The following is a 27,678-nucleotide window of genomic DNA, read 5'->3' as shown; positions in this document are numbered from 1 at the left end:
GGTGACAGAGCTCCTAGCTCTGTCCCTCAACACAAGTTTGCCTCTTCTCCCCCATCTTTTTTTTTTTTTTTTAAGCAGAGGTAGTCCCTGGGATGATAAAACCCTACCCAGAATGGCAGTATTATGACTTAAAGAAGCAGTTAAATAAGTCTCCAGGAGTTAAAAAAAAAATAATAATAAAGTGATTGATGAAGTTGAATAAATTAAAGATACGGGCTATCCCACCAGGACCATCCCTTCCCAGGCTGTCTTTGGCATCTGACCACAGCATTTCTGCTTCCGTTACTTCTCTCCCACTCTCCTGCCCCCCGCCTCAGGAGAGGACAATGCCCAGTAAGGCCCCAGGTGGTCTGTCCGACGGCGGGGGCAGTGAGAAGTCAGAACTTCTTGACTCTGTGCTTGGACCGGTGCTGCGGCCAGTGACAGCAGTGACAGCCTTGGCAGCCAGTCCCGAGGCAGAAGGAGAACGTCTTACAGGGACGGAGGAGGTGCGGCTGGCGGGACGCTCCAACCCGGGGAGCGCGGAGCCAGGGGAAGGCCCACCAGCTCCGGGTCCTCTCTCCGCACGTCGTGCACGCGGCTGGCCCCTTTGCTCAAGTTTCTCTGCAGCAAAGAGGGAAGGGGGGAGGCACGGAGGGAGCGCCAGGCTGCTGCTGTCTGGCACGGCTGCCCTCACAGCTTCTTCAGGCGACTGTACATCTCCCTTTTGCTCTTTTCCCCTGCCCAGGTCCGGCTCTTGGTGCGGAACTTCTTCAGGTCTTCTTTGAAGTCCTCGTGGTGCATAGGCCGGTAGCTGGGGGGCTCACAGTGAGACTGCAGACAGGAGAGGACGAGATGAGGGGCCCCTGGCTCACGCGTGGAAGCCGGCTCCCCCCATCTGGGCTTGCAAGGTGGGGAGCAGCACCAAAAGCGCAGCACGTTCCAGGGCCCTTCTTTGTGCAGGGCAGAACCCCAGAGCCAGGATGAGACACAGCCATGACCACCAGCCAGATCGGACCGTCCGAGCTGCGTGAGGGGGGCACCGTGCCCTCCAGAGACTTCCCCTTACCTGGCATTTCAGGAAGAACTCCTTGTACCCGCCCTTCAGGACATACAACTCAGGGTAGTGGAGTTTGGGATACTCGTTACCAAGCCGATCTCTCTCTCTTACGTACCGGCACCTGTCAAGAAGGCAGGCCGCGGCAAGGTGAGCTCTTCCGATACAGAGCAACGCGAGACAACACAGTGAGGGCGGTGGGGCGGTGCGAGCACGCCTTACACAGATTCCCAGTTTCCCGGTCATTCTTGCAAACAGTCAGTGTTGAGCTGTGCATTCCTGGCCACATGTAATCTTTAGGAAGAGCTCACAGGTGGTGGAAGGGAGACGGTCTCTCTCCAACGGTCCTGCCTCTGAGCTGAACAGCCCTACCCCCCGGCCCCTGCCCAGCGTCCTCCCTGCCCCCACTGGCACCCCATGTGGAGCGACAGCTTCCGAGGCAGCTTTCCAATGCAGTCTCCACCCTTGGCACACCCCCCAGCCTCCTCCATGGCCGGGGTCCCTCCCTTACTTCCTATGTAAGCCGGCTGCTTTCTTCCTGTGCCTTTTAAATAGGCTGCCCTAGCTCCTGCCTCAGGGCGCCTACTTGCACCCTCTGCTTGGACTGAATCCTGAATACTCTTACTAATACCCTCACCTCGCTGTGGCTCCTGACCTCCCAACCCCTGGTACAGAAGCCAAAGTCCTTACAGTGGCCCATAATGTGGTACCCCACCCCCGCGGCCCTCCCCCTCTCTCTACTCCAGCCACTCTGGCCCCCTTGCTGTTCCTCCAACCTGCCTGGGAGCACCTTCTAACACACAGAGTAGCTGACCTATTTTTTATCGTATTTGTCTGCTCCCGCCCACTTGGAAATGCCAGCTCCCTGAAGGCAGGGCTTTTGGTTCGCCACAGAACCCAGAACACTATCTAGCATGTGAGGGGCAACAGTAAGTACCTGTACCTGAATGAATAATCCCATTCGTGAAGGAACAGGAGTCCTCTCTCAAATCCTACTTCTTCCTGTAATTACGGTTTTGTGCCAAGTGCAGGGCAAATCCCTGCCCTTGGGAGGTAGGCGGGGAGACAAGTCCCTGCTGTAGTCGTGTGTGTGCTAATGCGGTGAAACAGCAGCTGCTGAAGTCAGGTGAAGCACACGTAGGCAAATGGCCTTTTCTTTTCTTTTTTTTTTTTAAGATTTACTTATTTAGGGGCATCTGGGCGGCTCAGTCGTTAAGCGTCTGCCTTTGCCTCAGGTCATGATCTCAGGGTCCTGGGATTGAACCCTGCATGGGCTCCCTGCTCAGTGGGGAGTTTGCTTCTCCCTCTCTCTCTTCCCCACTCCTGTGCATGCTCTCTCTCTCTCAAATAAAAAAAAAAGAAAGAAAAAAGGAAAAAAAAGATTTATTTATTTGAGTGAGTGTGTGTGTGTGTGTGTGTGGTGGGGGGGGGCGTGGCAGAGGGAGGGAGATAATCTCAAGCAGACTCCCGGCTGAGCGTGGAGCCCAACTCAGGGCTTGAACTCATGACCCTGAGAACAAGACTTGAGCCAAAATGAAGAGTTGGACTTTTAACCAACTGTGCCACCCAGGCGCCCCCATGTGGCCTGACTTTTGAACTGGTTCAAAACGAAAAGGCTGCACAAGAATCCAGGCCTGTGGGCCTATGAAAAGTCTACCTTGGCCCACCCCTGTCAGAGCTGCAGCCCACCCTGGCCCAGCCCCCACCCCCCTCTCCAGCTGTCCCTCAGTTCTCCCAGCACAGACCACAGTAGCGTCGGAGACAGGGCCGGGCTGGAGAAGGCCCAAAGCCTTGGCAACAGACACCGCTAGGTCAAGCCTATAAAAAGCCACACTCAAGGAAGCTGCTCATCAAACCAAATGACTGCTTAATAGATAAGAATTAGGGAAAACATCTGCTACAGACGAATTTGAACTTTCACAGAAGCAAACAGTTACATGTATGCAGGCTAGGGTCCGGAAATGACTTGGGAGGTGCGAGAGGGTGCTCGGTGTGAAGTACGCCCCGAGTGTGAGCCTCCCCCGCCTCATGCCCCCTGTTACCGCGGGCCCGTGGCCCAGAGCCCAGCTGCACACAGCACTCACATGCGAGGGCCTCGCTCAGAAGAGAACTCGCAGTGGAACACGACAATGACGCGCTTGCCATCAGTAGGTACGATGGGCTTCTTGAGTAAGAAGTCCTCAACCTCCTCTTCCATGTGCAAGTTCACCGCACCCTGTGGAGGCACCAGAGACTCTTTTGGCACCTGTGCGCATCATCCTTGCCAATAAGGATTCTGTGAGTCATCTTTAATTGGGCACCTCATATTCTGTTACGCCATGATGGGCACGATGGGTATTTAGGAATTCGGGACTTTCAAAAAGCCACCGAGACAGTGGCAAACACCAATGTTATATTTAACGTACCCCTTTACTGTATTTCAACACTATTTTATGGGTTAAAAGATTTAAGTTGGCACAACCAGTTACTTTCTTCCTGGGAAACCATGTCCCCACGCCTGCCCTCCACCCTGCAGCTTAATTCAACTATAGACTTAGAGGCATCACTAAGTCTGGCATAGACTGGGACATGTCACCAGAGACTGGCTTCTAGTCAGAAGCCTTGGGGTGCCCAGGCCTGGCTTGGGAGTCAGTGGGTACCACCTAGAAATGCCCTTGATGGTGACGGTGTGAGGCACAGGACAGGGAGCATTTGCTGTATAATGTGGTGGAGTAGCGTAGGCCAGGGAACATTCTTCAGTGCACCAGGACTCAAGGCCCCTTTTAAAAATTCTCATAACCAGCATATGAGCTAGTAAGCAGCCAGGTGTCACCACCCACCTTTATTTTACTTTTATTTATTTTTTAAAGTAGGCTCCATGCCCAATGTGGAGCCCAATGCAGAGCTTGAACTCACAACCCTGAGTTCAAGACCTGAGCTGAGATCAAGAGTTGGACGCTTAACTAACTATGCTACCCAGGCGCCCTGACTACCCCTCCACCTTTTAAAATCACACATCCATGGGGCGCCTGGGTGGCTCAGTTGGTTAAGCGTCTGCCTTCAGCTCAGGTCATGATCCCAGGGTCCTGGGATGGAGTCCTGCATCGGGCTCCCTGCTCAGCGGGGAGTCTGCTGCTGGGTCTCCCTCTCCCTCTGCCTCAAATAAATAAATAAAATCTTAAAAAAAAAAGTTATAAAATTAAATCACAGATCCTGTCAGCGCTCCTACGCCTCCCACAACAGCAGAGCTCACAAGCAAACCTCAGGAACATACCTTGATGTGGCCTCCCTCATATTCATATGGGTACCGGCAGTCAATGATAACAAATTCTTTAATGAGGTTGGCAAACTTGCCGTTTAAAACAGATGCCATCTGTGGAGAGAAAGCCCAGGAGAATCAACTTTGGCTGCCAGAAACAACTAGGTTCAAATACCCCACAGGTGGCAGGATCCAAGAAGATGACTTACAATTTCTGGAGAGATGTATTTTAAATCCTGATGTTTCCCAGCAACTGTATGAAAGAGATAACCCTTAAAAAAAAAAAAAAAAAAAGATACTTAGCAAATCTCAAGGCCTATAAATGCAACATTTATACTGGTAAGAGGCAGCTTTATACCCAAACCTTAATAGTACAGGCAGGTTACTCATCTAGGCACTTCATTAACATCCTGTCATCTCATTTTCGCACACACCAACAAGGCATATTGTCCTCATTCTCAAATGTAAAGCTGGGCAACCCTATCCAAGGATAGCTAGCTAATAAGCCAGATGTAAATACAGAAACCTCAGGTAATTTCCTTCCCCTTACTTGTCAGGAACCTTCATCTCAGTAGCCAGATTGTCAGGAACGTGGTGTTGGGCATTGGAGATGGGAAAAATGAGAACTGGTCTGGCCTTGAGGGGAAAGACAGGCACATCACCAATTACTCATTAGGGCAACCGGCTGAATCAAAAGCTCATCCATCCCAGGGCGCCTGGGTGGCTCAGTTGGTTAAGCGACTGCCTTCGGCTCAGGTCATGATCCTGGAGTCCCAGGATCGAGTCCCACGTCAGGCTCCCTGCTCAGCGGGGAGTCTGCTTCTCTCTCTGACCCTCCCCCCTCTCATGCTCTCTCTCTCTCATTCTCTCTCAAATAAATAAATAAAATCTTAAAAAAAAAAAAAAAAAAGCTCATCCATCCCTATGGCCATGCGCAAGGTCATTATGACAAATATAACCAACAGCTTCAATTCAAGTGGAAGGTTCCACCAAAGAGGACACACCCAGTCTTTGCTCGCTCTTCCCTTCAGATAGAATTGTCTCCTGTGTTTAACCTCCTTATGTGTCCCCATTCCTTCAAAACTCAGCTGGCTGAAATATGACATATGGCCCAGACCCATACCTTCCCCACTCTTCTAGCTGAGACAGCCCCCCTTTTTTCTCCCAGCCTGCTTACACTGCACTGACCTTCACTTCCATCTCCCGTGCGGTCCATGGCACGGCAGCTCTTACCACATGAGAAGTGTTTTGAGGGAAGGACTGGGTCTCATACTGGAATCTTTCCCTAACACGTAACAGTAGTGCTTCAATAAATGTTAGCTAAACTAATGACTAAGAAATTGATCTAGTAGCCTTCATGTCCTGTGTGGCTACACGAGCTGCTATCGACACGTTCTCTGTCCCACCCTTGTGTTTCACCACAGCCCAAAGGCAGCCAAGTCCTCCACTCGGCAAATCCGTACTATCAGGCCATCAGCAGACCTTCCTCTGCACTTCCCTGAGGGCCTTCTCCCTCAAAGGCTGTGCTTCTCTGGACAACAGAGAAATCCGTCAACTTCGGATCTTCTAAGATAACCTTTCAATACACAGTCGTGTAGTGAGGCTATAGGTTTATTCTTGCTTCTTTGTACTTTACGGCATTACTATTTTTATAATGAGAAACACAGTTCCCAAAGGGCCTAGCCTTTGGGCTGGAGCTGAGGCGGCTGGTTGGTGGCTTCCTACTTCGTCTGGTCAGTACCAGTAAGGTTGACAGTCCCAGAGGGACCAAGATACATCAGATCGTGAGTCTGTTTCCTTATCTTTAAAAACTTCAAACTATGTCCCCTTGGGGGCACTGCAAGAGCCACCCCAGGGGGGAAGAAAGGCTGAGGGGGGTGTTCTAGGAAACACCCTAAAGCCCAATCACATAGCCAGAGCAGCTCTCCTTGCGTCTGTTTAGAATTACCTTGGAGAAGTCTCCTATAAGGTCCCTTGGGTCATTATCCAAAAGGTTCTCAATGGTCCCCTTTGGGGAAGATGCCAGGGATAAAGACTGATGTAGAATCTGTAACAAATCACAAATCAAAGGTAGAAAATGAGGCCAGGATTCTGAATAGGACTTTTGAAAACATTCACCTAGAACATATCTCAGGAGGAGAGTGACATGTAAATGTCTACATTTAGCAAATACTTTTTCTTACTTGATTGAATCTAGAACGAAAAAGAGAAAGTAGGTCACTGACTAGAAGTCCACTATTATTTCAGTGTCTAACTGAAATGTTCTGAAACTAAATTTTTCTTCTTCCCTTTCTAAATTTTTTAAATTTTTAAAAAAGATTTTATTTATTTGAGAGAGAGTGTGTGTACACACAAGTAGAGAAAATGGCAGGCAGAGGGAGAGGGAGAAGCAGGCTCCCTGCCGATCAGGGAGAAGCAGGCTCCCTGCTTGGAGGGAAGCCTGCTTCTCCCTCTCCCACTCCCCCTGCTTGTGTTCCCTCTCTCGCCATGTCTCTGTCAAATAAATAAAATCCTTAAAAAAAAAAAAAAATTAAGGCTAAGTCTAAAATAAATATTTTTTAACTCTGTCCACTGAGAAGCTCTAGAGGTACAATGAGCATTCCTAAAGAATACTGTGGTCTCTGAATACTATTTTCCACTAAAAGAAACCAGGGCTTGAGGATGCCTGGCTGGCTCAGTCAGTGGAGCATGCGACTCTAGATCTTGGGGTTGTGAGTTCGAGCCCCATATAGAGTGTAGAGATTACTTAAAAATAAAATCTTTTTTTCGTTTTTAAAGATTTTATTTATTTGACAGAGAGAGACACAGCGAGAGAGGGAACACAAGCGGGGGGGGCGGGGGGCGGGGGGGAGAGGGAGAAGCCGGCTTCCCGCCGAGCAGGGAGCCCAATGCAGGGCTTGATCCCAGGACCCCGGGATCATGACCTGAGCCGAAGGCAGATGCCCAACGACTGAGCCACCCAGGCGCCCCATTAAAAATAAAATCTTAAAAAAAAAAAGAAAAGAAACCAGGGCTTTTTGAAGATGTAATTGACTCCAGGTTGGGACAAGAAATATACAAGATAAACCTGGAATGCCTTCTGATAGTAGCAAGGAAGCTACCAGACTAGTAAGGCCATGTCAAAAGGGCTAGTCATGGGGTGGTAAGGATTTCTTAAGCAGGACACAAAAAGCACTCAACATAAATAAGATTGATTAACTGAAATACATGTAAAAAATCAAGAAATTCTGTTCATCAAAAGAACAGTATTAGGAGAAAAGGCAAGCCAGAGTAGGAAGATATACAATCTCTCAATAAAAGATTCATCTCTGAATACATAGAGTACTCCCATAAATAAGAGATAACCCAGTAGAAAAATGGGCAATAACTCGGACTAGCAATACAAAGAGGAAAATCCAGGACCAAGAAAAATGACTATTAGGGCAATACAAACTAAACCGCAGACACCATACACTCACCAGAACGGCTAAAACTAAAGGGATGAACAACACTAAGGATACTGGAAGGATGCAGGGTGCGACACTCATACACTGTTGTGAGAACAACCATGCTGGACAACGATTTGGCAGTGTCTACCAAAGCCAAACACATGACTAGCCTAGGACCAGAATTCCACGAGACATCAAAGTATATGTTTACAAAACAAAATTGTACAAGAATGTTTATAGCACCTTTATTAATAGTTGCCAAAACCGGGACGCCTGGGTGGCTCAGTTGGTTAAGCAGCTTCCTTCAGCTCAGGTCATGATCCCAGGGTCCTGGGATCAAGTCCCGCATCGGGCTCCCTGCAAAGCAGGGAGCCTGCTTCTCCCTCTGCCTGCCACTCCTCCTGCTTGTGATCTTTCTCTCTCTCTGACAAATAAATAAATAAAATCTTAAAAAAAAAAAAAAAATAGTTGCCAAAACCTGTGAACAACTACCCAAACATCAACTATGGGACAGATAACCTGTACTCTGTTCGTGGGATGAAATATTATGCAGCAATGACAAAAAAAAAGGGGGGGGTCACTCAACCATGGATAGATACAACACATGATTCTCACAAAAATAATGCTGAACAAGAGAATCCAGACATAAAAGAAATATATACAGTAGGACTCCAAGGATACAAGGTTCAAATAAAGGCAAAACTCAGCCACAGTAGCTAAGTTCAGATCAGTGTTACTGACGCGGGAAGCATATGAGGGGCTCTGGGCTGCTGCTAGTGCTTTTTGCTGGTCATAGCTGGTATTTATGGGGGTATGTTCCCTTTATTTTTTTTTTAGTATATGTGCTGCCGAAGCGAGCACTCCTTTATTTTTTTTTTAAGATTTTATTTATTTATTTGACAGAGAGAGAGAGAGAGCGAGAGTAGGAATACAGGCAGGGGAAGTGGGAGAGGGAGAAGCAGGCTTCCTGCTGAGCAGGGAGCCCGATGCGGGGCTTGATCCCAGGACCCTGGGATCATGACCCTGGAAATCTTGACCCAGACGCCTAACGACTGAGCCACCCAGGTGCCCCGGGGTATGTTCCCTTTAAAGAGATCCAGCATTCATTTGCCTTTCCCAAGGGTGACCAAAGAGGAGTTTGATGCGCAGAAGTTTCTCTTTGTAGGAACATTCTGCCAATAAATGAAGAATGATGGAACTGCAGGATCACTTTTTGAAACCTTGGTTAAATGAAATCTAGGCAATAATCATCAATGGCTGCCCAGTGGTGTGCCGCCTGATCAAAGTAAACAAATCACCCAGGAAATAGTCATGCCAAAGAAATGGAACTCCAATCTGATCAAGCCTTCCTAGAGTCTAGGTTTATGGGCAATACAGAGGATAGAAGACAATGTTAGAAGATCCCATAGGACTGGGAACTTCTACAGGACAACTGGCCTCAGTTCTTCAACCAAAAATTTCAAGAAGGAAACAAAACGATGGAGCACAGGAGCCCAAATAATAGACTAGCGACCAACTGCAATGCACAGACCTTATTTCAACCCAGATTTGAACAAATAAACTGGAGACAATTAGAAATGATATTGGGGCGCCTGGGTGGCTTAGTTGGTTAAGCATCTGACTTGATTTCAGCTCAGATCATAATCTCAGGGTCGTGAGATCCAGGCCCACATCAGGCTCTGCACTGGGTGTGGAGCCTGCTTAAGATTCTCTTTCCCTCTCCTTCTGTCCCCTACCCTTTTCTCTACTAAAAAAAAAAATTTAGAAACGCTATTAAGAAAATAAAAAGGTATGGGGATTAACATAAGAATAAAAAATTAAAAAAAAAAAAGAAAGAAAATAAAAAGGTAAATCCCTAGTATGGCAAGAATACAAGGAAATGAATATTCCTGGATATTTAAGAAGCATTATGGAAGGCAATTTGTTGGCATGTATAAAATGCAAAATTTCATAAATGTTCCTGCCCTTTAGTTTAGAATTTTTTTTTTTTTTTTTTGAGGGGGTGGTACAGAGGGAGAGGGAGAGAGAATCTTAAGCAGGCATCACGCCCAGCACAGAGCACGATGAGGGGCTCCATCTCACAATCCTGAGATCATGACCTGAGCTGAAATCAAGGGTTGGATGCTTAACCAACTGAGCCACCGAGGAGCCCCTAGTATTCCACTTTTTTTTTAAAGATTTTATTTATTTATTTGACAGAGAGAGACACAGCGAGAGAGGGAACACAAGCAGGGGGAGTGGGAGAGGGAGAAGCAGGCTTCCCGCTGAGCAGGGAGCCCGATGCGGGGCTCGATCCCAGGGTCCTGGGATCATGACCTGAGCTGAAGGCAGACGCTTAATGACTGAGCCACCCAGGCGCCCCTAGAATTCCACTTTTAATTAGAAAAAGTAAAATGCTCATCAAGTATTAGGTAACTAAAACAGATTATAAAACGTAAAACACCAGGCCTAGGTATTTTCATGGTTGTTGTCTAGCTGACTTTTTTTAATTCCCCACTGAGCAGGGAGCAGGATGCGGGGCTCAATCCTAGGACCATGGGGATTATGACTTGAGCCGAAGGCAGAGGCTTAACGGACTGAGCCACCCAGGCACCCCTTTAGCTAACCTTTTAAGACAACTAGTGGTTACTCAAACCTTTTCATGCTACAGAAAACATGGGCAGTTCTCCAGTTTATTTTACAATGCTTAATACCAAAACTTAATACCAAAATCTGATATAAGGACAGTATAATGAAGGAAAAACGTGTTTAATAAAAGCAATTCTAAATAAGCCAAACATGACATTTCATTAAGCAAGAATAGTTTTAAAATCAGGAAATCTATGAATACAAGCCAAAATGTATAAACAAGTTAATAGAAATGAAGTAATCATTGCTGGGATGCAATAATGTTTTGAAGGCTTTAGTTCATGGAATAAACACTGCAAAGGAGTATAGGATTTATGCCCAGAGAACCATGACTCTATAAAGACAAGTCACTCACCTAAAGAAATGGCTAATGGTCAATAGGAAATGAAGAGATGCGGGACACCTGGGTGGCTCAGTCGGTTAAGCATCTGCCTTTGGCTCAGGTCATGATCCCAGGATCCTGGGATTGAGTCCCACATCATTAAGCGTCCAACTCTTGAGTTTTGATTTTAGCTCAGGTCGTGATCTCAGAGCTATGAGATCAAGCCCTGGGTCAGGCCTGCTTAAGATTCTCTCTCTGCCCCTCCCCCCATAAAAGAAAGAAAGAAAGAAGAGAGAGAGAGAGAGATAAAGAAAGAAAGAAAGAAAAAATAAATAGGGGGGATACAGTAAATGTCCATAGCTTTTGCCAACAACCCCACCTATTCTCCCCAAAATGAACATGAAAGGACAGCAAATACTGTAATTGTTTATAGTGTTTGAACACTAGAAACAATCTAAATGTTAATCAACAGAAAAATAGCATATCCATAACAAGGATTCTCATGCAGCTATTTAAAAATAATGTACATTTGTGTACCGAACTACAGAAAGTTCCTGATAGGGGAACCTAGGTGGCTCAGTCATTAAGCGTCTGCCTTCGGCTCAGGTCACGATCCCAGGGTCCTGGGATCGAGCCCCATATCGGGCTCCCTGCTCAGTGGGAAGCCTGCTTCTCCCATTCCCGCTCCCCCTGCTTGTGTTGCCTCTCTCACTATGTCTCTGTCAAATAAATAAATAAAATCTTTCAAAAAAAAAAATTCCTGATATATTATTAGTAGAGAAAGTTCCAAAATAACAGGAAAACAAACCATGAGCAATTGATTTGATAGAATTAGATATGCTGAACTTGACACCAAAGAGGATACATATTTTTTTGAGTATAGGTGAAAGTTTTTACAAAAATTAAACTTTTATTAGGCCACAATAGGTCTGAATTAAAAGAAAACAAAGGAATTAAAACACTTAGAATACAATGAAAAACACTATACAGTTGTGAGACAAACTTAAAGTAGCGGGAAATTTATAGATCCAAGTAGACCAGGAGACAGTGATGCAGCAAACCCAAAGAAACAAACCCGAAGGAAAGTCTGTTCTCCCTAGCCAAAGGACTAGGAAAAGGGCCACCTATCAAGACAGAAAACTTTTAGACAATACCACCACCGTAGCCAAACACCAAGGGAAAAATGATGGCCCTACACCATGCCCGGTCAGCAAGCGGGGAGCTTACTCGTCCAATCCTTGCCCAGCTGTAATGAAGTGCCCAGTCTCCACCTCACCGGGATGGTGTCAGCAGAGGCCTAGTGGGGACCTTGAACTCCCACTCCTGCCCAGCAATAATGAGGCTTGCCCCCACCGTGTCAAAGGAGGCCATGTTGGGGAACCGGACCTTCCACCCCTATCATCCCTGCAGTATCAGAGGCCTAAACAGAAAATTTACGTAGACCAGAGTCTTATTAATACCCAAAACACATACGATACAAATGAAAAATCACTTGTCATACCAAGAACCAGGAAGATCTCAACTTGAATAGGAAAAGACAATCAATAGAAGCCAACACCACAACATGGATGCTGGAATTACCTGGTAAGGATTTTAAAGCAGCCTTCCTAAAAATGCTTCAGTAGCCAATTAGGAACATGCTTGAAACACATGGAAAATAGTTAAGTTTGGCAAAGAAAAAGAACCAAATGGAAATTTCAGAATTGAAGAATACAGTATCATTCTCCTTGAGCAAAAAGGCACCTGGGGCTTCTCTGGACTGGCTGCCTCTTCGGCACTGGCTCCAGCCATGCTCCTTCTCCGCTTCGTATTTGCGGGCAGGTGCTCCTCTTGAGATCGGTCTGGTCTTTTTAACACTGTCCGGGCGATGGAGCTACACGTGGAAGAAGAGTCAAACAGCTTGCATCGATTGCCCTACGGGGGAAGAAAAAGAGACCCATCTTCCATTAAAACCTGCTCACTTGAGGGGCACCTGGGTGGCTCAGTCAGTTAGGCAGTCGACTCTGGATTTCAGATCAAGTCATGGTCTCAGTGTCCTGGGATTGAACCCCTTGTCAGGCTCTGTACTCAGCGGGGAGTCTGCTTCAGGATTCCCTCCCCCTCTGCCCCTCCCTCCCCGGTTGCTGGAGCTCTCTCTAAAATAAATAAATCTTAAAACCAAAACCAAACAAAAACCCCTGCTCACTTGGACGGTAAAGAGGATGGGTCAAGGGCTTCCTGGGATGGTTTAAAATTCACCCTAAGTGAGGAAACAGACACTGTCCCTTCCTCTAGTCCCAGCGACTCCTGGAGGGCCTGGCACATAGTAGCCACCGAATACCTGGTGCCCAACGAACATGTACACAGCTGACATGATACGGAGATGAAGAAGACAGTCCGCTCTCAAAAGCTGTCTACACAGGGTCCTAAGAGTCAAATAATTGTTACGCTCTAGATGGGAAAACATTTTTGGTTTGCCTCCTCCTTTCGGTAACTTGCACCTTGCTTGAGTAGCTCAACAGATCTTAATACCCCACCTAAATCCAGAAAAGGTGGGAGGTAGCTGAATGTGCTAGAAAACAGGGCCAATAAGGTGTTAACATAGCGCTAAGGGTGTTAAGTTTGCAAGGAGCCAGGGTGCACAGAGAAGCAAGTGACTTCAGAATTGTGTTCAAAAGTTGGTCTTTCTAGGACGAATTTCCCAGAGTCCTAGGGCAGCCACTCCGACCAGTGGTAGGGACAGTCTAAATTCGTGTGTCTGTTTATGACTCAGTGTGCCCTGGCCTGGCTTTCCCTTCCATGCAGAATCTCCTTTCATACCCCAGTAAATCGCTCCTTTTCAAGCTGATACTACAATTTCGATGATGCGTCCTTGAAACATTCAGGTTAATCCCCAGCAGAGTGTGCCACTCCCAGGCCAGCTCTCCCAGAGACCACGGATTTTCTCCTAACTTTTCTGAAGTTTCTTTTAATGGAATGTTTTCTGAAGAGCAGGACCAGAGGTTTTTTTTTTTAATATTTTATTTATTTGAGAGAGAGAGAGGGAACACAAGCAGGGGGAGTAGGAGAAGGAGAAGCAGGCTTCCTGCCGAGCAGGGAGCCCAATTTGGGGCTCGATCCCAGGATCCTGGGATCATGACCTGAGCCGAAGGCAGACGCATAACAACTGAGCCACCCAGGTACCCCCAGAGATTTTTTTTTAACCTAGAAAAGCTGGAAGCATTTTTGGGAAGAGAATTCACTGCTTTCAACAGTCTCAGAGGGAATTGTGAACTCCTCCAGGGCAGAAACCACAATTCCAATACAGCCCAGCAATTGTGAGTCTGCAGTAAGTGTCCGTGCAAGGCAAGTCCTCGCTGTGAAGGGTCCCAGAACTCGATTGGTAATTTAAAAAATTCAATTAAAGGGGTGCCCGGGTGGCTCAGTCGTTAAGCATCTGCCTTCAGCTCAGGTCACAATTCCAGGGTCCTGGAATCAAGCCCCATATCAGGTTCCCTGCTCGGCAGGAAGTCTGCTTCTCCCTCTCCCACTCCTGCTCGTGTTCCCTCTCTTGCGGTCTCTGTCAAATAAATAAATAAAATCTTAAATAAAAAAAAACAACTGATAGCCATTTCCCAAGCTTCCTCACTCTGTACATAATTTATGTCTTTCAAAGTAGTAAATTTAGTCAAAGCATATATAATGGGATAGTCCATTTCCTCATAGCTATGCATGTTAATCTACTTTAATTTGTAAGTGGTCTCAAAAGTATAGTTCATTTGTCCCACATTTATATATAGTTCAAGGGCCGTGCTAGTTTAAAAATGTAAGGATATCAATTTATCTGTATACCTAAGGGTGTGGGGCTCTGATTTTTGTACTGTGATAGTATCTAATTTTCACCAGGCGTTTGCACACTAGGTGAAGATGTGTCCCTGTGCAGGTCTAGCCTCGCTTCTAGCTTTGTTTGAAAGTATCCCTGATGGAAACAGAAGTCCGTAGGCTATATACTGATAGAAAGTCTGAGTTACTGTTGTTTGGCAAGTGTTGTGCTAGATGATATGGAATATAAATACATGAGAAAGATTAAAAAAAAAAAAAGGCAAACAGTCTTCAGACTTGATACTTGAAAAAAAAGATTTAATACTTGAAAAGTCTTTTTCCAACTACCTGGATGTTAGAGCGAGCAATAAATGTGGTCCTTCCCCTAATCAAGACTCCTTGTTTTACAAACTGGGAAACATGCAGACAGATGAAATGCATCTCTCAAGGTCTGCATTTGTGGGTGGCTCAGGCAGGGTCTAAACCCAGATCCCTAGGTCCTATCATTCCACTTGACCTTTGGTTGTTCTCACCTAAGGTTGCAAAATTGAGGGCACACCTCTACCATCCCAAACGCTATGGAGAAGATGGGAGACCACAGGTTCTTTACCCACCATGTACTTAAACACACACAAAGACACCCAACAAAATTGAGGATGTATTTTAAGAGTGTCTCTCCATGGGCGCCTGGGTGGCTCAGTTGGTTAAGCGACTGCCTTCCGCTCAGGTCATGACCCTGGAGTCCCGGGATCGAGTCCGGCATCGGGCTCCCAGCTTGGCAGGGAGTCTGCTTCTCCCTCTGACCCCCGCCCCTCGTGTATACTTTCTCTCATTCTCTCTCAAATAAATAAATAAAATCTCAAAAAAAAAAAGTGTCTCTCCCACTGACAACTTTGGTGTCATTGTCATGACTTCTTCTTTACCACTATTACCCCTAAATACCACCCGTTCCTAATTTATGATTCCTTCTATCTATTCCCTCCTCTCTGCGTAATTCAGAAAATTAGCACTTTAGCACTTTGCCACATAATCACAACTGGCTCCTAAGTACCCTGTTTGTAACTGACCCGTCCTCCCTTCCAGTTAACAGTCACACTCAACGAACCCTAGCGTCCCTGGGGAAAATCCATCTAAACCCCTTAGACTGGCAGACCAGTGACATCCGTCACAACTTCACCTCTGCCCACCACACATCCCCGTTCTCCAGCTTCACAGGGCTACGCAGATGAACTGTTCTTTCATGAATCGACACATCCTGCCCCCCAAGTTCCCACACACCGTGAGACCCTTGGCAAACATGCCTTCTCTGCGGGATCGGCCCCTAACTTGCTCACAGCACATGGCTCTTTCCAGGGTGATGCACATTCCTGCCCTTGAAGTGCCCACAAGGCCCACCCGTTCGATGGGATACATGTGGCAATACATGTGTGTTTAACAAGGCCACACACACAGGGTAAGCTGTGGTCTGCTTCACCATCGAGGGCTCCATAACTCCGCTGCTACCCCGCGACGGAGATGTGGCAAAGTAACCCACTCCTTGCTGTCTTACTGCTTAAAGTGTCAGGTTGTAATATGGGGACTGAGTTAAAGGTGTAGCTGAGGGACACCTGGGTGGCTCAGTTGGTTAGCGTCTGTCTCGGCTCAGGTCATGATCCCAGGGTCCTGGAATAGAGCCCCACATCGGGCTCCTTGCTCAGCGGGGAGCCTGCTTCTCCCTCTGCCTGCAGCTCCCCCTGCTTGTGCTCTCTCTGACAAATAAATAAATAAATCTTAAAACAAAACAAAAAAACCCCACAAAGGTGTAGCTGAGGATGACAGTGGGGACAAACCCTATTTGGGACAAGACAATGTTACACAGCCAATGTTGGTGGCCACAGCAAGCCGCTTGCCCCTTCTCAAACTCAGACCACCTCTCAGAGCAGGTTAAGCCATGAGGGGCAGAGGTGGCTCTGCAGAAGTGTGAAACAGAGCTTCACGGGCCACTTTCGGACCCCATTCCAATGACGTAGTCATCCAAGGATGTGCTTCTATCAGTAACAGTTGTAACCAAATGCCTGGCTGGGTCAAAGGCAATTCTAACTTAACCTAGGCAAAAGAAACACAAATATCTGTCCTAAATATGAGCTGTGGGTGAGTCTATACAGGAGAAATGAAAAAACATAAAAATGATATAAAACTTCAACTTTCTATGGGTAATACTCTCAGCACCCTTAAGCTCTGAAATAATCCTAAACCCCATGTGGAAAATACCTGTAGTAAAGCAGAATCTTTGAGCAGAAAACAGAGATAAAGCAGTGTTCCAAACGTTTGGGAGACTTTGTGCAAATGTTGGAAAGCGTGGACAAAACAACCAAACAAGCTGAAGAAAGAGGAGAGCCAGAGACCCAGGGACAGAGGACAGCCAGCTCCCCACCTTGCAACCAGGAGCTCTAAAGAGCTCAGAGTGCCCACGTAGGTGTACTCCTCAATAGCTCCTGGGGGAGATGCTGTGTTTTGAGGCCGAACAAGGCCCCAGCCTGTGAACTCAGCCTCATTCAGGGCCAATCCCCAGACTATCCGTACTTGCACCCACAGCTTAGAACACAAAGGTGCCATCAATCACTGTCACTTGTGAGGAATTCAATTTAGCAGATGTTTTCCTGAGATCTTCAACTAGAAAGTAAGAGAGGTCAGAGTTGAACAGAAAGGACATTAACACACACACACACATACACAAGACATTAACTTGACCAAGAATGGCTGGGATAAACTAAAAATTATAAAAATAAGAACTACATGTGTATGTATCAGCCAGACTTCCTCACACACCAATGAGGACAAAAGAAAACTTAAAGAAACAGTGTAAACAGTTCTCTTTACACGAGAGAACACTAGTGACCAGTCAAGGGAAAGGCCCATAGACTCAAAGACAGAATCAAATGAAACTATTTTTGATCCCTGTGGTGATGTGGGCAGAAAGATTAGTTTTCCATTTAGTCTAGTCTACTCTGTCCCAGAGGCCTAATTACTCGAGGCTCTCTCCAGACAACGGGAACAACTTACAAGGTTTGTCGTTCTTCTCATGACAAGGGGAGCTGTCCAGAGGCTTGCCATGCACGACGGGGTCTCTTCATCATTCTAAAAGAGAAAAACTATTATAAAGATCCAGCAGAGACTAACAGTTTGAAGGCATTAGGTGTGATTCTGCCTGAGGAGTATCAGACAGGCCTGGATAGGAAGCCTCTAATGTTCACTCCTCTTTCCCACTGCCCAGTATGTTAAGGTCAGAAGAGCATCATGTTTCTCAATTTGGACATCTGAACGTGTAGCTAAAAGCACCTTCCACCCCAAGGGTACGTGAAGAGGTAGCCTCTGGCTCTCCAGCTTCACGCCAGCTCGTCTGATACTCTTCTTGTTCCAGGTCTCTTGTACAAAATAGACTGTCAGCTCCTTCAGGGTATGAAGGATCCTCTGGGTGTCTTCTTTTGAAGAACTGCCCCACTTCCACCTCAGATTTAATTAGACTAGGAGCAGAGTCTCAATAAATTCTCACCAAAAGAACAAAAGTATCAGCCACCCCAAAGCCACACACACACACCACCTTCAGATTCTCTCCATCAAGAAGGTCCATGAAGCCATCGTCCTCATCAGACAAAGTGGCCGTCACAGGAGACTGGGGCATAAAAAGAGGAACGAAATTCCCTGGTTCGCTGCCATCTCTTTCATTGGAGGAAAGCTGGAAGACAGAATTCACGGCTTGTTAATAACTGATCAGATTGGATTTCCTTGGATGGGTCATTAGATTTTATGAGGAAAACATACTTTATTTATTAGAAGTAAAATTTTAGCAGATACTCATCAAAGGAAAATGCAGCCTAAGATGATAAAGGATTTGATGTCTACACATAGTCCTGAGTAGAATCAGGCCTGGAAGCCTTCACAGAAACCTCTTCTCAGAAGCAATTCACCTTACAGTGGGATCTGGGGAGAGCCTCTAACGAAGGGCAAGGTTTCCTTTACCAGAGGACTGTAATCAGTGAATAGGGATCAACATGCGGGTTGTGATACAGTAGGATAACCTGCTGCAATGAGCAAGGGTGAGAAGATAGAATCTCTGCCCACAGAATGGCCTAGAGAATGCTTATGTAACTCCAGCTCTGAAGAGGGGCGGGGAGCGGTAAAGGGTGGCCTGGTTCTACACAGTCTATCCTAGTCTGTTAGACTTGGAATTTAAATGACAAGTGCTGTTTTTAACTAAGGAATTACTGTGTAGTGGACACTATGATATGATCTTAAGTGTTCAGTTCCATTTAAACCTCACAACACAGTAAGGGGAGTAACTCCTTTTCTACTTATTTAGCAAATCAGGAAACCAATGCTTAAGAGAGGTTACCACAAGACCACATGGCTCACCCGTTTGACTCCAAAGCCCAAGCTTCTCTCACTACATTTTCTCCTAGGAGAGAGAACTGCTCCTGGAGTAAAAATAGGGTATCTCACTAGGTGACACTATGTTGTTGTTTGGGGGGGGGAACCCCCAACATAAAACTATTATTTAATATAGGAAATTTAGAAAGATGGCTCATAAGTCTACCATCTAGAGATAAACATTGCTGGGGTGCTTGGGTGGCTCAGTCGGTTAAGGGTCTGCCTTTGGCTCAGGTCATGATCTCAGGGTCCTGGGGTCGAGCCCCACGTGGCTCCCTGCTCAGAGGGGAGTCTACTTCTCCCTCTGCCCCTCCCCCCTGCTGGTGCTCTCTGTCAAATAAATAAGTAAAATCTTAAATAAAAAAAAAATTCTAGAGATAAACATTACTAATACAAACATTGCTGATAGTGAATTATATCTTTTCTAGGTGCTTCCCAAAGCCAGGAAAAATGTTCAGAGATATATCTTTTCCCACAGTAAGGAGGCAGTCTCAACCTAAATCCTACAGATAATCCTTAAGACACAAATCCCTTTGCAATAGAACTGCATTAATCCTTAAGCTGCCCTCTCGTTTTGCCTACCTAGGGAGGGATCCTCTCTGCAGCTAGCCTCCTCTGCTTCAGGCACCAGCTTGCTTCACAGAAGTTCTAGGCTGCCTCTGATCCTCCACAAGTGCTCCTGCGCATGCTTTGGCACACAGGCAAGTTTCCAGCTAGCAGAACCAAGGGGCAGGTAACTTTATCGTGGGGCGACACCCTCTGAAGGCTCACACTAGAATACCAGTATTTGTGGGAAACCTAGGTGGCTCAGTCAGTTAAGCGTCTGCCTTCAGCTCAGGTCGTGATCCCAGGGGCCTGGGATCGAGTCCCCCATCAGGCTCCTTGCTCAGCCAGGAGCCTACTTCTCCCTCCCCCTGCTGTTCCCCTGCTTGTGCACCCTCTCTCTCTGACAAATAAATAAATGAATTCTTAAAAAAAAAATTTTATAGGGCGCCTGGGTGGCTCAGTTGGTTAAGCGACTGCCTTCAGCTCAGGTCATGATCCTGGAGTCCCGGGATCGAGTCCCACATCGGGCTCCCTGCTCAGCGGGGGGTCTGCTTCTCCCTCTGATCCTCTTCCCTCTCGTGCTGTCTCTCATTCTCTCTCTCTCAAATAAATAAATAAATAATCTTAAAAAAAAAATTTTATAATACCAGTATTTGTGACCTAGGTTCTGGGATCCCTAGTGCACATGTGATACAGCAAATGACAGACAAGTCACCTATAATTAGGAAAGGCTAGGTGACCACAATAAACCCCGATGGGGTGGTCTTCAAGGGCACACTAAAGATATTTAGTTTTGGATACCCAGTACTTAAAAGAATTACTGTGTAGTTGGGAATCAGTAGATTTTGTTAAATCCTGGTCTACACATAGTCCTGAGTAGAATGAAGAAGACAGTCCGTGTGTGCTTTGTGCAAATGCTAGACAGAGCAATGATACTGGCTGAACCCGAACCTCAGACCACAAGCCAGACTGGAAAGCTGTGCCAGACTGGAAAGCTGTATTTTCACATGCAAATTCCCAGGAAAGACTGGAAACCAAATGTGGTCATCTCGTTGGGCCTTTCTAGCCTTAGCTGTCAGATCACCAGTAGGCAACTTTGGAAGCAGTGACGCCTCTTTCTGGCAAAGAAATAACCCTGGGGTAGGTGGCCCCCAATTCTGTCAAGTAGCCCATAGGTGGTAGGTTCACTGGAATCCCCAATAGTTCTTAATAAACCACCTTTGGAGGAAGCCAAGTGCTGTCTCTGAACAAAACCACTCTGGGAAGTACCTCTTAGCACTCAGGAGGCACTATGAAAGAGCAAGTTTTAAGACCTATAATCCCACCGTACAAACATTTAGAAGAATGACCCAGGATGCCCGCAGATTATTTCCCCAGAATTGACAAGGTCAAATATTCCTTGCTCAAGTTCAATATTCCAAACAGACCATCTCTCACTCTGCTTCTGCCTGTCTGCTCTCCAGACACAGCAAAAACACCAAAAAATGTGACAGTCTAGTTTCAAATGACAAAGTCAAGGTAAAGACAACAAGAGCTACTGTAGCGTCTTCGACTCCAGGTTCAAGAAGGTGCTTTAATTCTGTTCCCATCAGGAACTCCCCTGTGAAAGCCAGGGCACATACCATCCGAGCTGGGGCAGAGTTCTGCCTCTGTGTGAAGAGATCTTTACTCTCCTCAAGTCCATGAGAATGCAGGCAGCCACGAGATGCCGGTCTTATTGGCTTCTTAAACTCAAAGGCTTCCTGCAAGACAGTAGAGTCAAGACATATTCCACTGTCCATGAAAATCAGGGCCTCAGCTGTAGCTCGGGTGAGACAGCCAAGGGAGCAGGCACTGCTCACCTTTGTAATTGCCTCCAAACTAAGGGTTTACCCATTTCTGAGCTTAACTCCAACACTGGATCTGTGTCACGAAGAATTTCACAGACTTTGTCAACAGTTGACTTCCAAGGCAGCATTTTTTCTCTCACCACAAAGACTATTTCCTGACACAAACATAAATATCGGCCAAGTATACAAAACACTGAGTTAATAAGCTAAATCCAATCAACAACTTCCTAAAATCTAAAGCAAAGGGTTTCAATATAATTGCCCGTGAATGGGAGCAAAAACTTTTCACTCTAGATTTGTTTGAAGATTTTGTACTTTCCACCTTCTTCCTACCAACAGGAGGTAATTATTTTCCACTTAAAGTTATTGTACTCCATACTCAAAGCAATGGAAAATTAAGAAAACTACTGTTTTTACTCAACATGAATGAATTGCACATGTTGAGTGAAAGCCAGAAGTGACAGAATACATTCTGTATGATTCCATTTACTTCAAGATTGAAAGCACTTATAATCCACCTACCTAAAACAGCCACTTCACTTGTGATGAAGTGCTCAGCAAATATCAGAGTATGTATAAGCCAACACAGGACTAAGTACTTTCTATGCATTAACCCATATAACCATCACCGATCACCCCCATTTTACAGATGAGGAAGAAACTAGGCCATACAGGTTAAGTGATGTGCCTAAGATCATAAGAGCTCTTTAACCAACATCTATGCTCTTTCCCCTCCAGAACAAAATTCCAAGCAGGCAATCCTGGGAAAAGCCACGTTCAGGGGAAAACCAGGCATCAGTACAGCTTCAGTGTGTCCAGTAGAAGGCAGTACACGTACACACACACACACACACGCACGCACGCACACGCACGCACGCAAGCACACCGAGGCAGTGCTCCAAGCACTCAAGGCAGGAACTCACTTTATGTATTGTCCCTCAGAACCACTCACAAGTTGCTAAGGGAATCACTGGGAGAATTCATGGAGGCAGTAGGTTTTACACGAAGTCTGGAAGATGATAAGGATTATAAACTGTGGCATTTTAGCAGGGGATGGAAAAGGGGAGGAAATCAAATGCAGATATAGTGAGAATGAAGGCTGGAAAAACTGAGCCAAGTCACGGAACTGTTTTGGGTGCTTACCCTGTGCAGTGCACCTGGCAGGTATGAGAGAAAAGCCAGGCCAGGGTGTTCCTGGACTTTTGGATGGAACACCACAAGCTCACCCTCTAAGCTACCAGTTCAGTTACTCTGTGATTCCCTGAGACTTGTTGGCCCTGTTCTTTCAAATACTGCCAAGAAGCCTTTTCCTAAGCTTACAACTCATCCCAGGATGAGCACAAAGAGGCAGGGCCTAGGCAGACCCTTCTGGATAAAGTATTCATGGATACAATTACTCCTTTACTCCTAAGGGCTACCATCTGAGCAACTCCTCCCTGCCAGGAACCACTTTAAATGCTTTATATACATTATCTTATTTAATTCCATAATGCCCTACAAGTTACTGCTACTCATATTTTATGAACAAAGAAATGAAGAAGCCTAAAAAGAAGTAATGGGTCAAAGTTACACAAGCAGGATTCAAATCCAGGTTTCTCTGACTGCAGAGACCATGCATGACTTTGGTGAAGGTCTAGTTTCCCAGAAAGCAGCCCAGCCACTTCTCTAAGCCACCTCTGGCTTTACCTCTATCCTACATTAGTACATTGAGGCCACTCACGTTTTCCTTGTTCTCATCCTGGTCCATCAGCTGAAAGACATCATGGTCAAGAGAATCAGAATGGCTCCTCTTCAGAGCTGGGCTACATCCCAAGAGCTTCTGCTGTCAAAATGAAAAAAAGACATTAGGGTACATAAATGACAATTCAATGAAACTCAGGTTCAAAAGAAAAACAAAAATGGCAGTAGGAGGGGTGGGGTTTATCTCCTCACACACTGCAGGTGGTAACCAAGAAATGTGGCCAGGGTTCCACCTTGCCACAACATGGGGTAGGAGATCCCGCTACATGGCTTCCCACCTAACCTCACAAGGTAGGTCTACAGCCCTCTCAGCAGAGATTTAGGGTGCCAAATCAATCCAGAAATATCATTTGCAAAAAAAAGAATACTTCCTGTATCTAACTGGTAGTTAGAACTGAAGGTGAGGTTGTTTAGGTGTTTTGAGTGCTTACAAGACTAAGGAAAAGCAGTCTTTGCTGTCTAAATTAAGGTCTCCCATCAAGGTCATACTGATAGCTAAGGAGACAGATAATATGAATTAGCTCAAAATAAAAAGGGAACTAACTTACAGGCAGGAAACTTATTCTCCTCATGGGATTTTCAAGGCTGCAATGAGATCAGAAGGTAAACAATGAGAATAAAACAAGAGGGAGGTATTCATATTAGCAGATGCAGTGGTCTTAGTCTATAGTTTGGGGAGGGGTTAGTCAAACATCCCCATTTTAGGCAAGATGGAAGAACAGATTTCTGAGGCTGTCCTGTTCTCACAAGCACCCCCAACATTACTGGGCTTCTAGGTAAAAAAAAAGCAAGCCCAGGTCTTCTCTTAAAATACACATTTCTCGGGGCGCCTGGGTGGCTCAGTCGGTTAAGTGTCTGCCTTTGGCTTGGGTCATGATCTCAGGGTCCTGGGATCGAGTCCCACATCAGGCTCTCTGCTCAACAGGGAGTTTGCTTCTCCTTCTCTCTCTCGGCTAAAGAGATAAAATCTTAAAAAAAACCAAAAAACAAAAAAAAAACCCCACATTTCTCTTAAGTCTATGATGCCAGAGGGTGAAGTAAGGGTTTGGGCAAGACTCAAAGAGAACACCACAAATTACAGCTAAAATAAAGGATGGGAAGTCCTAAAAACTGCTGGCACAAACAACTCATTCTCTAAAGGCACCAGACTTATTTATAGGATCCACAAGTCTTACTCGGGTCAGCTAAATCCAGGGCTCCCATCCAGAGCACAAAGAATTTCAATAAAAAATTAAGAAAAGTCTTTCCTAAGCACAGATTTTTAAAACCAGTGAATACATACTTTTCTTTACTGTCCAAGGGCCCAGGAGAATCCAGACAGAAGCCTGTGGGAAATAATAAAACCTCAGGAAATAATACATGAGACACCATTTTGTCATTAAAACAAAAATACTACTAGTACTGTTTCCTTAAGCCATCAATCAAGACTCAGGCTTGGGCTTTTGCCAGAATTAAAGTGGTATCATTATCTGATTGTCAAAAACTTCGTTTATCTGCACAAGTCTTAACATTTTCATGGTATATCTACCAATCCCCTTTTCCTACTTACAAATACCATCAAGGGAATAAGTTGTGACAATTAAACATAATCTTATGATGATTGGTTGGTTATTCAGAGATTACCCAGGTAACTTTCTGTGAGTGCTGACCACGGAAAGAATAGGTACTGGTTTTCTGGAATAGTTCTGACTTCAAAATATTTTATCTTGTCAGATCATATGTGTAATTTGGGGGTTTGGAAAAATACATTAGTCCTATGACAAACCAAGTATTCATTGCCTTTAAATAACACCAAGTAAGGTGCTCATCTCACCAAAGGGAGCAAGGTGTAGGAGACACCTCTCAGTATGGCCCAGACCCACCAGCGTCTGCCTAGTGCACACCTCTCCACATAACTGCAGGAAGTCAAGTGTTAGCTCTGATACTCTCATCTGCCACGCTGCCACAAGTAAGCACCCTATCCCTAGTTCTTAAGAAGTCTACATTTTAAGAGGCGCCTGGGTGGCTCAGTCAGTTAAGCATCTGCCTTTGGCTCAGGTCATGGTCTCAGGGTCCTGGGATTGAGCCCTGCACCGGGCTCCCTGCTCGGCGGGAAGCCTGCTTCTCCCTCTCCCACTCCCCCTGCTTGTGTTCCCTCTCTCGCTGTCTCTCTCTCTGTCAAATAAATAACTGGAATCTTAAAAAAAAAAAAAAAGAAGTCTACATTTTAAGACCTTTGCTCTTATTCCCTAACCTAAAGCATCTGTGCAAATATAACCATGAATTTATGAATTAGAGTAAAATGCACTGGTCCATTTCCTCCATAGCAGGCTCACTGAAACAATAATTTGACTCTGTGTTTCAACCAATATGCTTTTCTGGTCTTGGTGTTATAGTTCATTTTACCCAACTACTCATCCTCAAGATCAAGCACACACCACCTCCATGCAGACACTGGACACTTGTTTCCTCCATAAACTACCATAGGGCCTTCTTTGTCCTGTTTTAAGGGTATTTGTCACGGAATGCCATGACTCTTGTTTACTGTCTCAACTAGTCACCAAACTAAGTTCCCAGGTGAAGTGCACGTTACAACAAATTCCCAAGTTTTGATCCCCATGTAGTAAACACATAATAAATGTTCAAGACTACAGGAATACCTGAATCAGTTGACTCAGAGGAGCCCATTCTCTGCAGACTGCTGTTTCTCACCTCCAGCGGCTGTTCATATTCACTGAAAGCATGAGAAAGAATTCTATGTATTTCTAAAACCTAATTGCAAGGTTACATACAGGAGACAAGCCATGAGGTTAGCAAGTATCCAGGCTGCTCTTAACCATCTACTTCTAAGGCCACACCACAGACCCCATTTTGCCACCCAAAACACCCAGTTAGCACTTGAATATAAAAGATGAGAATGGAGTGGGTAGGCATGGCCTGGGTCAGGCTGTAGACAAGAGGACTGTGATGTTGGAGTATTTCCTGAAACGAGAGCATGTGTTCTAGGTACCTGCTAGGATGAAAGATGAATCGGACAAGTTCCTGCTTTTCAGAGGTTGGAATACGTACAAGACATGTGCTTACAGAGAAAATGGGACGTCCAAAACTGTAGGGTAATCAGCTCCACCAGAAACACCGTGGGATGCATGTTTTGCCATAAGGAAAAGTCCAGGGAGCTTTTGAGGATGGAAAGTTGAATAAAAAGGCCTGGCCTTAGGAAAGCAGGGGTGGACATCAGGAATGCGCACGGGCTAAGGAACTGAGATGATTTTGCACGTACTCCAGTTAAGAAAATGCCATGTCTCTCTGTAGAGAAGGAACAAAGCTCGCAGGAAGCTAAGATCCTTCGAGATGGTTCAGCAAAGGGTAGAAGTGAGCGCCTGAAAGGGTCCGCTTTGCCCCCGTGGGGTAGATTACAAAGAGCTTCCTGGGATTGGGACAGAAGAGTACAAAGCAATCTGAAAGGGGTGGCCAAGGTGGGGAACCCGGGCCGACCCCACCCCCCACCGGGCCCGGCTCGGGGCTGAGGGCGGCCCTGGAGGGTCGGAACGGCCTCTCCCGCCCAACATTCCGCCTGGGGGGAGGGTGCACATGGCGGGCCCCAAATCAGCCGGGCGGCCCACGAGCGGCGGACAGGTCTCGCCCCGCTCCGGGCCCGTTTCCCAGCCGGATCCCCCCCGAGAGCCGTCTGGGAGCCCAGCGGCCTGCGGCACCGCTCGCCAGTCCCTCCTCACCTGCCCAGCCCCTGCAGCTGGTCCATGGTGACCGTCAGGTTGGTGACAGGCGACAGGCCCCCGGAGGCTGGTGCGCCGAACAGCGCTTTCACGACGGGCTGCGGCGCGGGAGGGGGACTGCAGGCGAAGAGCAGGCGGCGGCGGTGCGGGGGCTCCGGGCCCAGTTCCATGGCGGCGCCCGGCCTCCCAGGGCTCCCGCTCTCTCTTCCTCCGCCTCTGCCGCGCCCGCCCCACCCCGCCGGCACCGGCCTCGGCCGCGCGCCCCGCCGCGGGCGCCCGCGGGTCAAACACAAACACGACCCCGCGGTTCAGGGACGCGGCTGCCGCGGGCAAGCGGCGCGGACGGGCGGCTGTGCGGACCCGGCAGGCGCCAGCCACATGCACGGGTGATTCCCCCACACCCCGCGAGGCCAGCGGGCGGGCGGGCGCCGGCAACCTGAAGATTAAATCCAAACAAACGCGTCAGGTCAATAAGAGAAAGCGGCCAGGGCCGCGAGGCCAAGGCCAGGGCTCACACTCTCTTCGCTTTTCTCCCTTTTTTTCCCGAACCCGGGGTCGCAGAGCACCAAGCGGACCTTCACCTCCCTTCCGGGCTGTCGCTGCCGAGGTGGCCTTTCGCGGTAATAGCTGCTCACTAGGGACCGCCGCTGCCCCGCCCCCCTTTCCTAGTTGGCGCCAAACGGAATCCACCAATCAGTAAGCAACTTCTCCTCCTCGCTCCCGAATGGCAGCTACGCTGGGCCAATGAGAGGGGAAGAAGGAAGCAGCTCGCGGGGCTCGGCGGGGTCACCAGCTCTCCGAAAGGGGCGGGGCCTAGAGGAGGCCGGAGCGGATCCGAACGAGAGGGGGCTGCTCACAGGTCAATGAAAACTCCCAGCCGACCCTGCGAGGCGCGGGTAGAGGCGGAGAGCCCTCTCTTGCCCCGTTGCATGCTGGGAAGCGTAGTTCCCACCCAGCACTGCGGTCCAGGCACCTCTTGCCGGTTGTGGGCCACCGCTGCGTAGCCCTTTC

At 46.9% G+C, this 27,678-nt stretch overlaps 1 protein-coding gene across 2 annotated transcripts; it reads right to left on the bottom strand.

Annotated features, from left to right (window-relative positions):
* Positions 1–609: 609 nt before the first annotated feature.
* On the bottom strand, positions 610–26,860 carry CDC25A (cell division cycle 25A). Of its 2 annotated transcripts, XM_044917222.1 has the most exons (15): positions 26,668–26,860; positions 25,594–25,667; positions 24,237–24,279; positions 23,503–23,539; positions 22,935–23,036; positions 21,008–21,127; positions 18,013–18,147; positions 17,475–17,549; positions 12,396–12,566; positions 6,223–6,321; positions 4,484–4,546; positions 4,290–4,388; positions 3,121–3,251; positions 1,049–1,160; positions 610–813 (listed from the first exon to the last, which is right to left on the bottom strand). In XM_044917222.1, exons 1-15 carry the CDS (start codon positions 26,835–26,837, stop codon positions 673–675), a joined length of 1,572 nt encoding a protein of 523 aa, XP_044773157.1. In that variant the 5' UTR covers positions 26,838–26,860; the 3' UTR covers positions 610–672. The 2 variants fall into 2 exon arrangements, with proteins under 2 accessions (XP_044773157.1, XP_044773159.1); XM_044917224.1 differs by lacking the exon at positions 21,008–21,127.
* Between the last annotated feature and the right edge of the window lie 818 nt (positions 26,861–27,678).

This window comes from Neomonachus schauinslandi, chromosome 1 (genome assembly GCF_002201575.2).
Source record: "Neomonachus schauinslandi chromosome 1, ASM220157v2, whole genome shotgun sequence".
Classification (NCBI taxonomy): domain Eukaryota; kingdom Metazoa; phylum Chordata; class Mammalia; order Carnivora; family Phocidae; genus Neomonachus; species Neomonachus schauinslandi.
The sequence above is the reverse complement of the archived record's forward strand: the minus strand, read 5'-3'. Positions and strand labels throughout refer to the sequence as shown.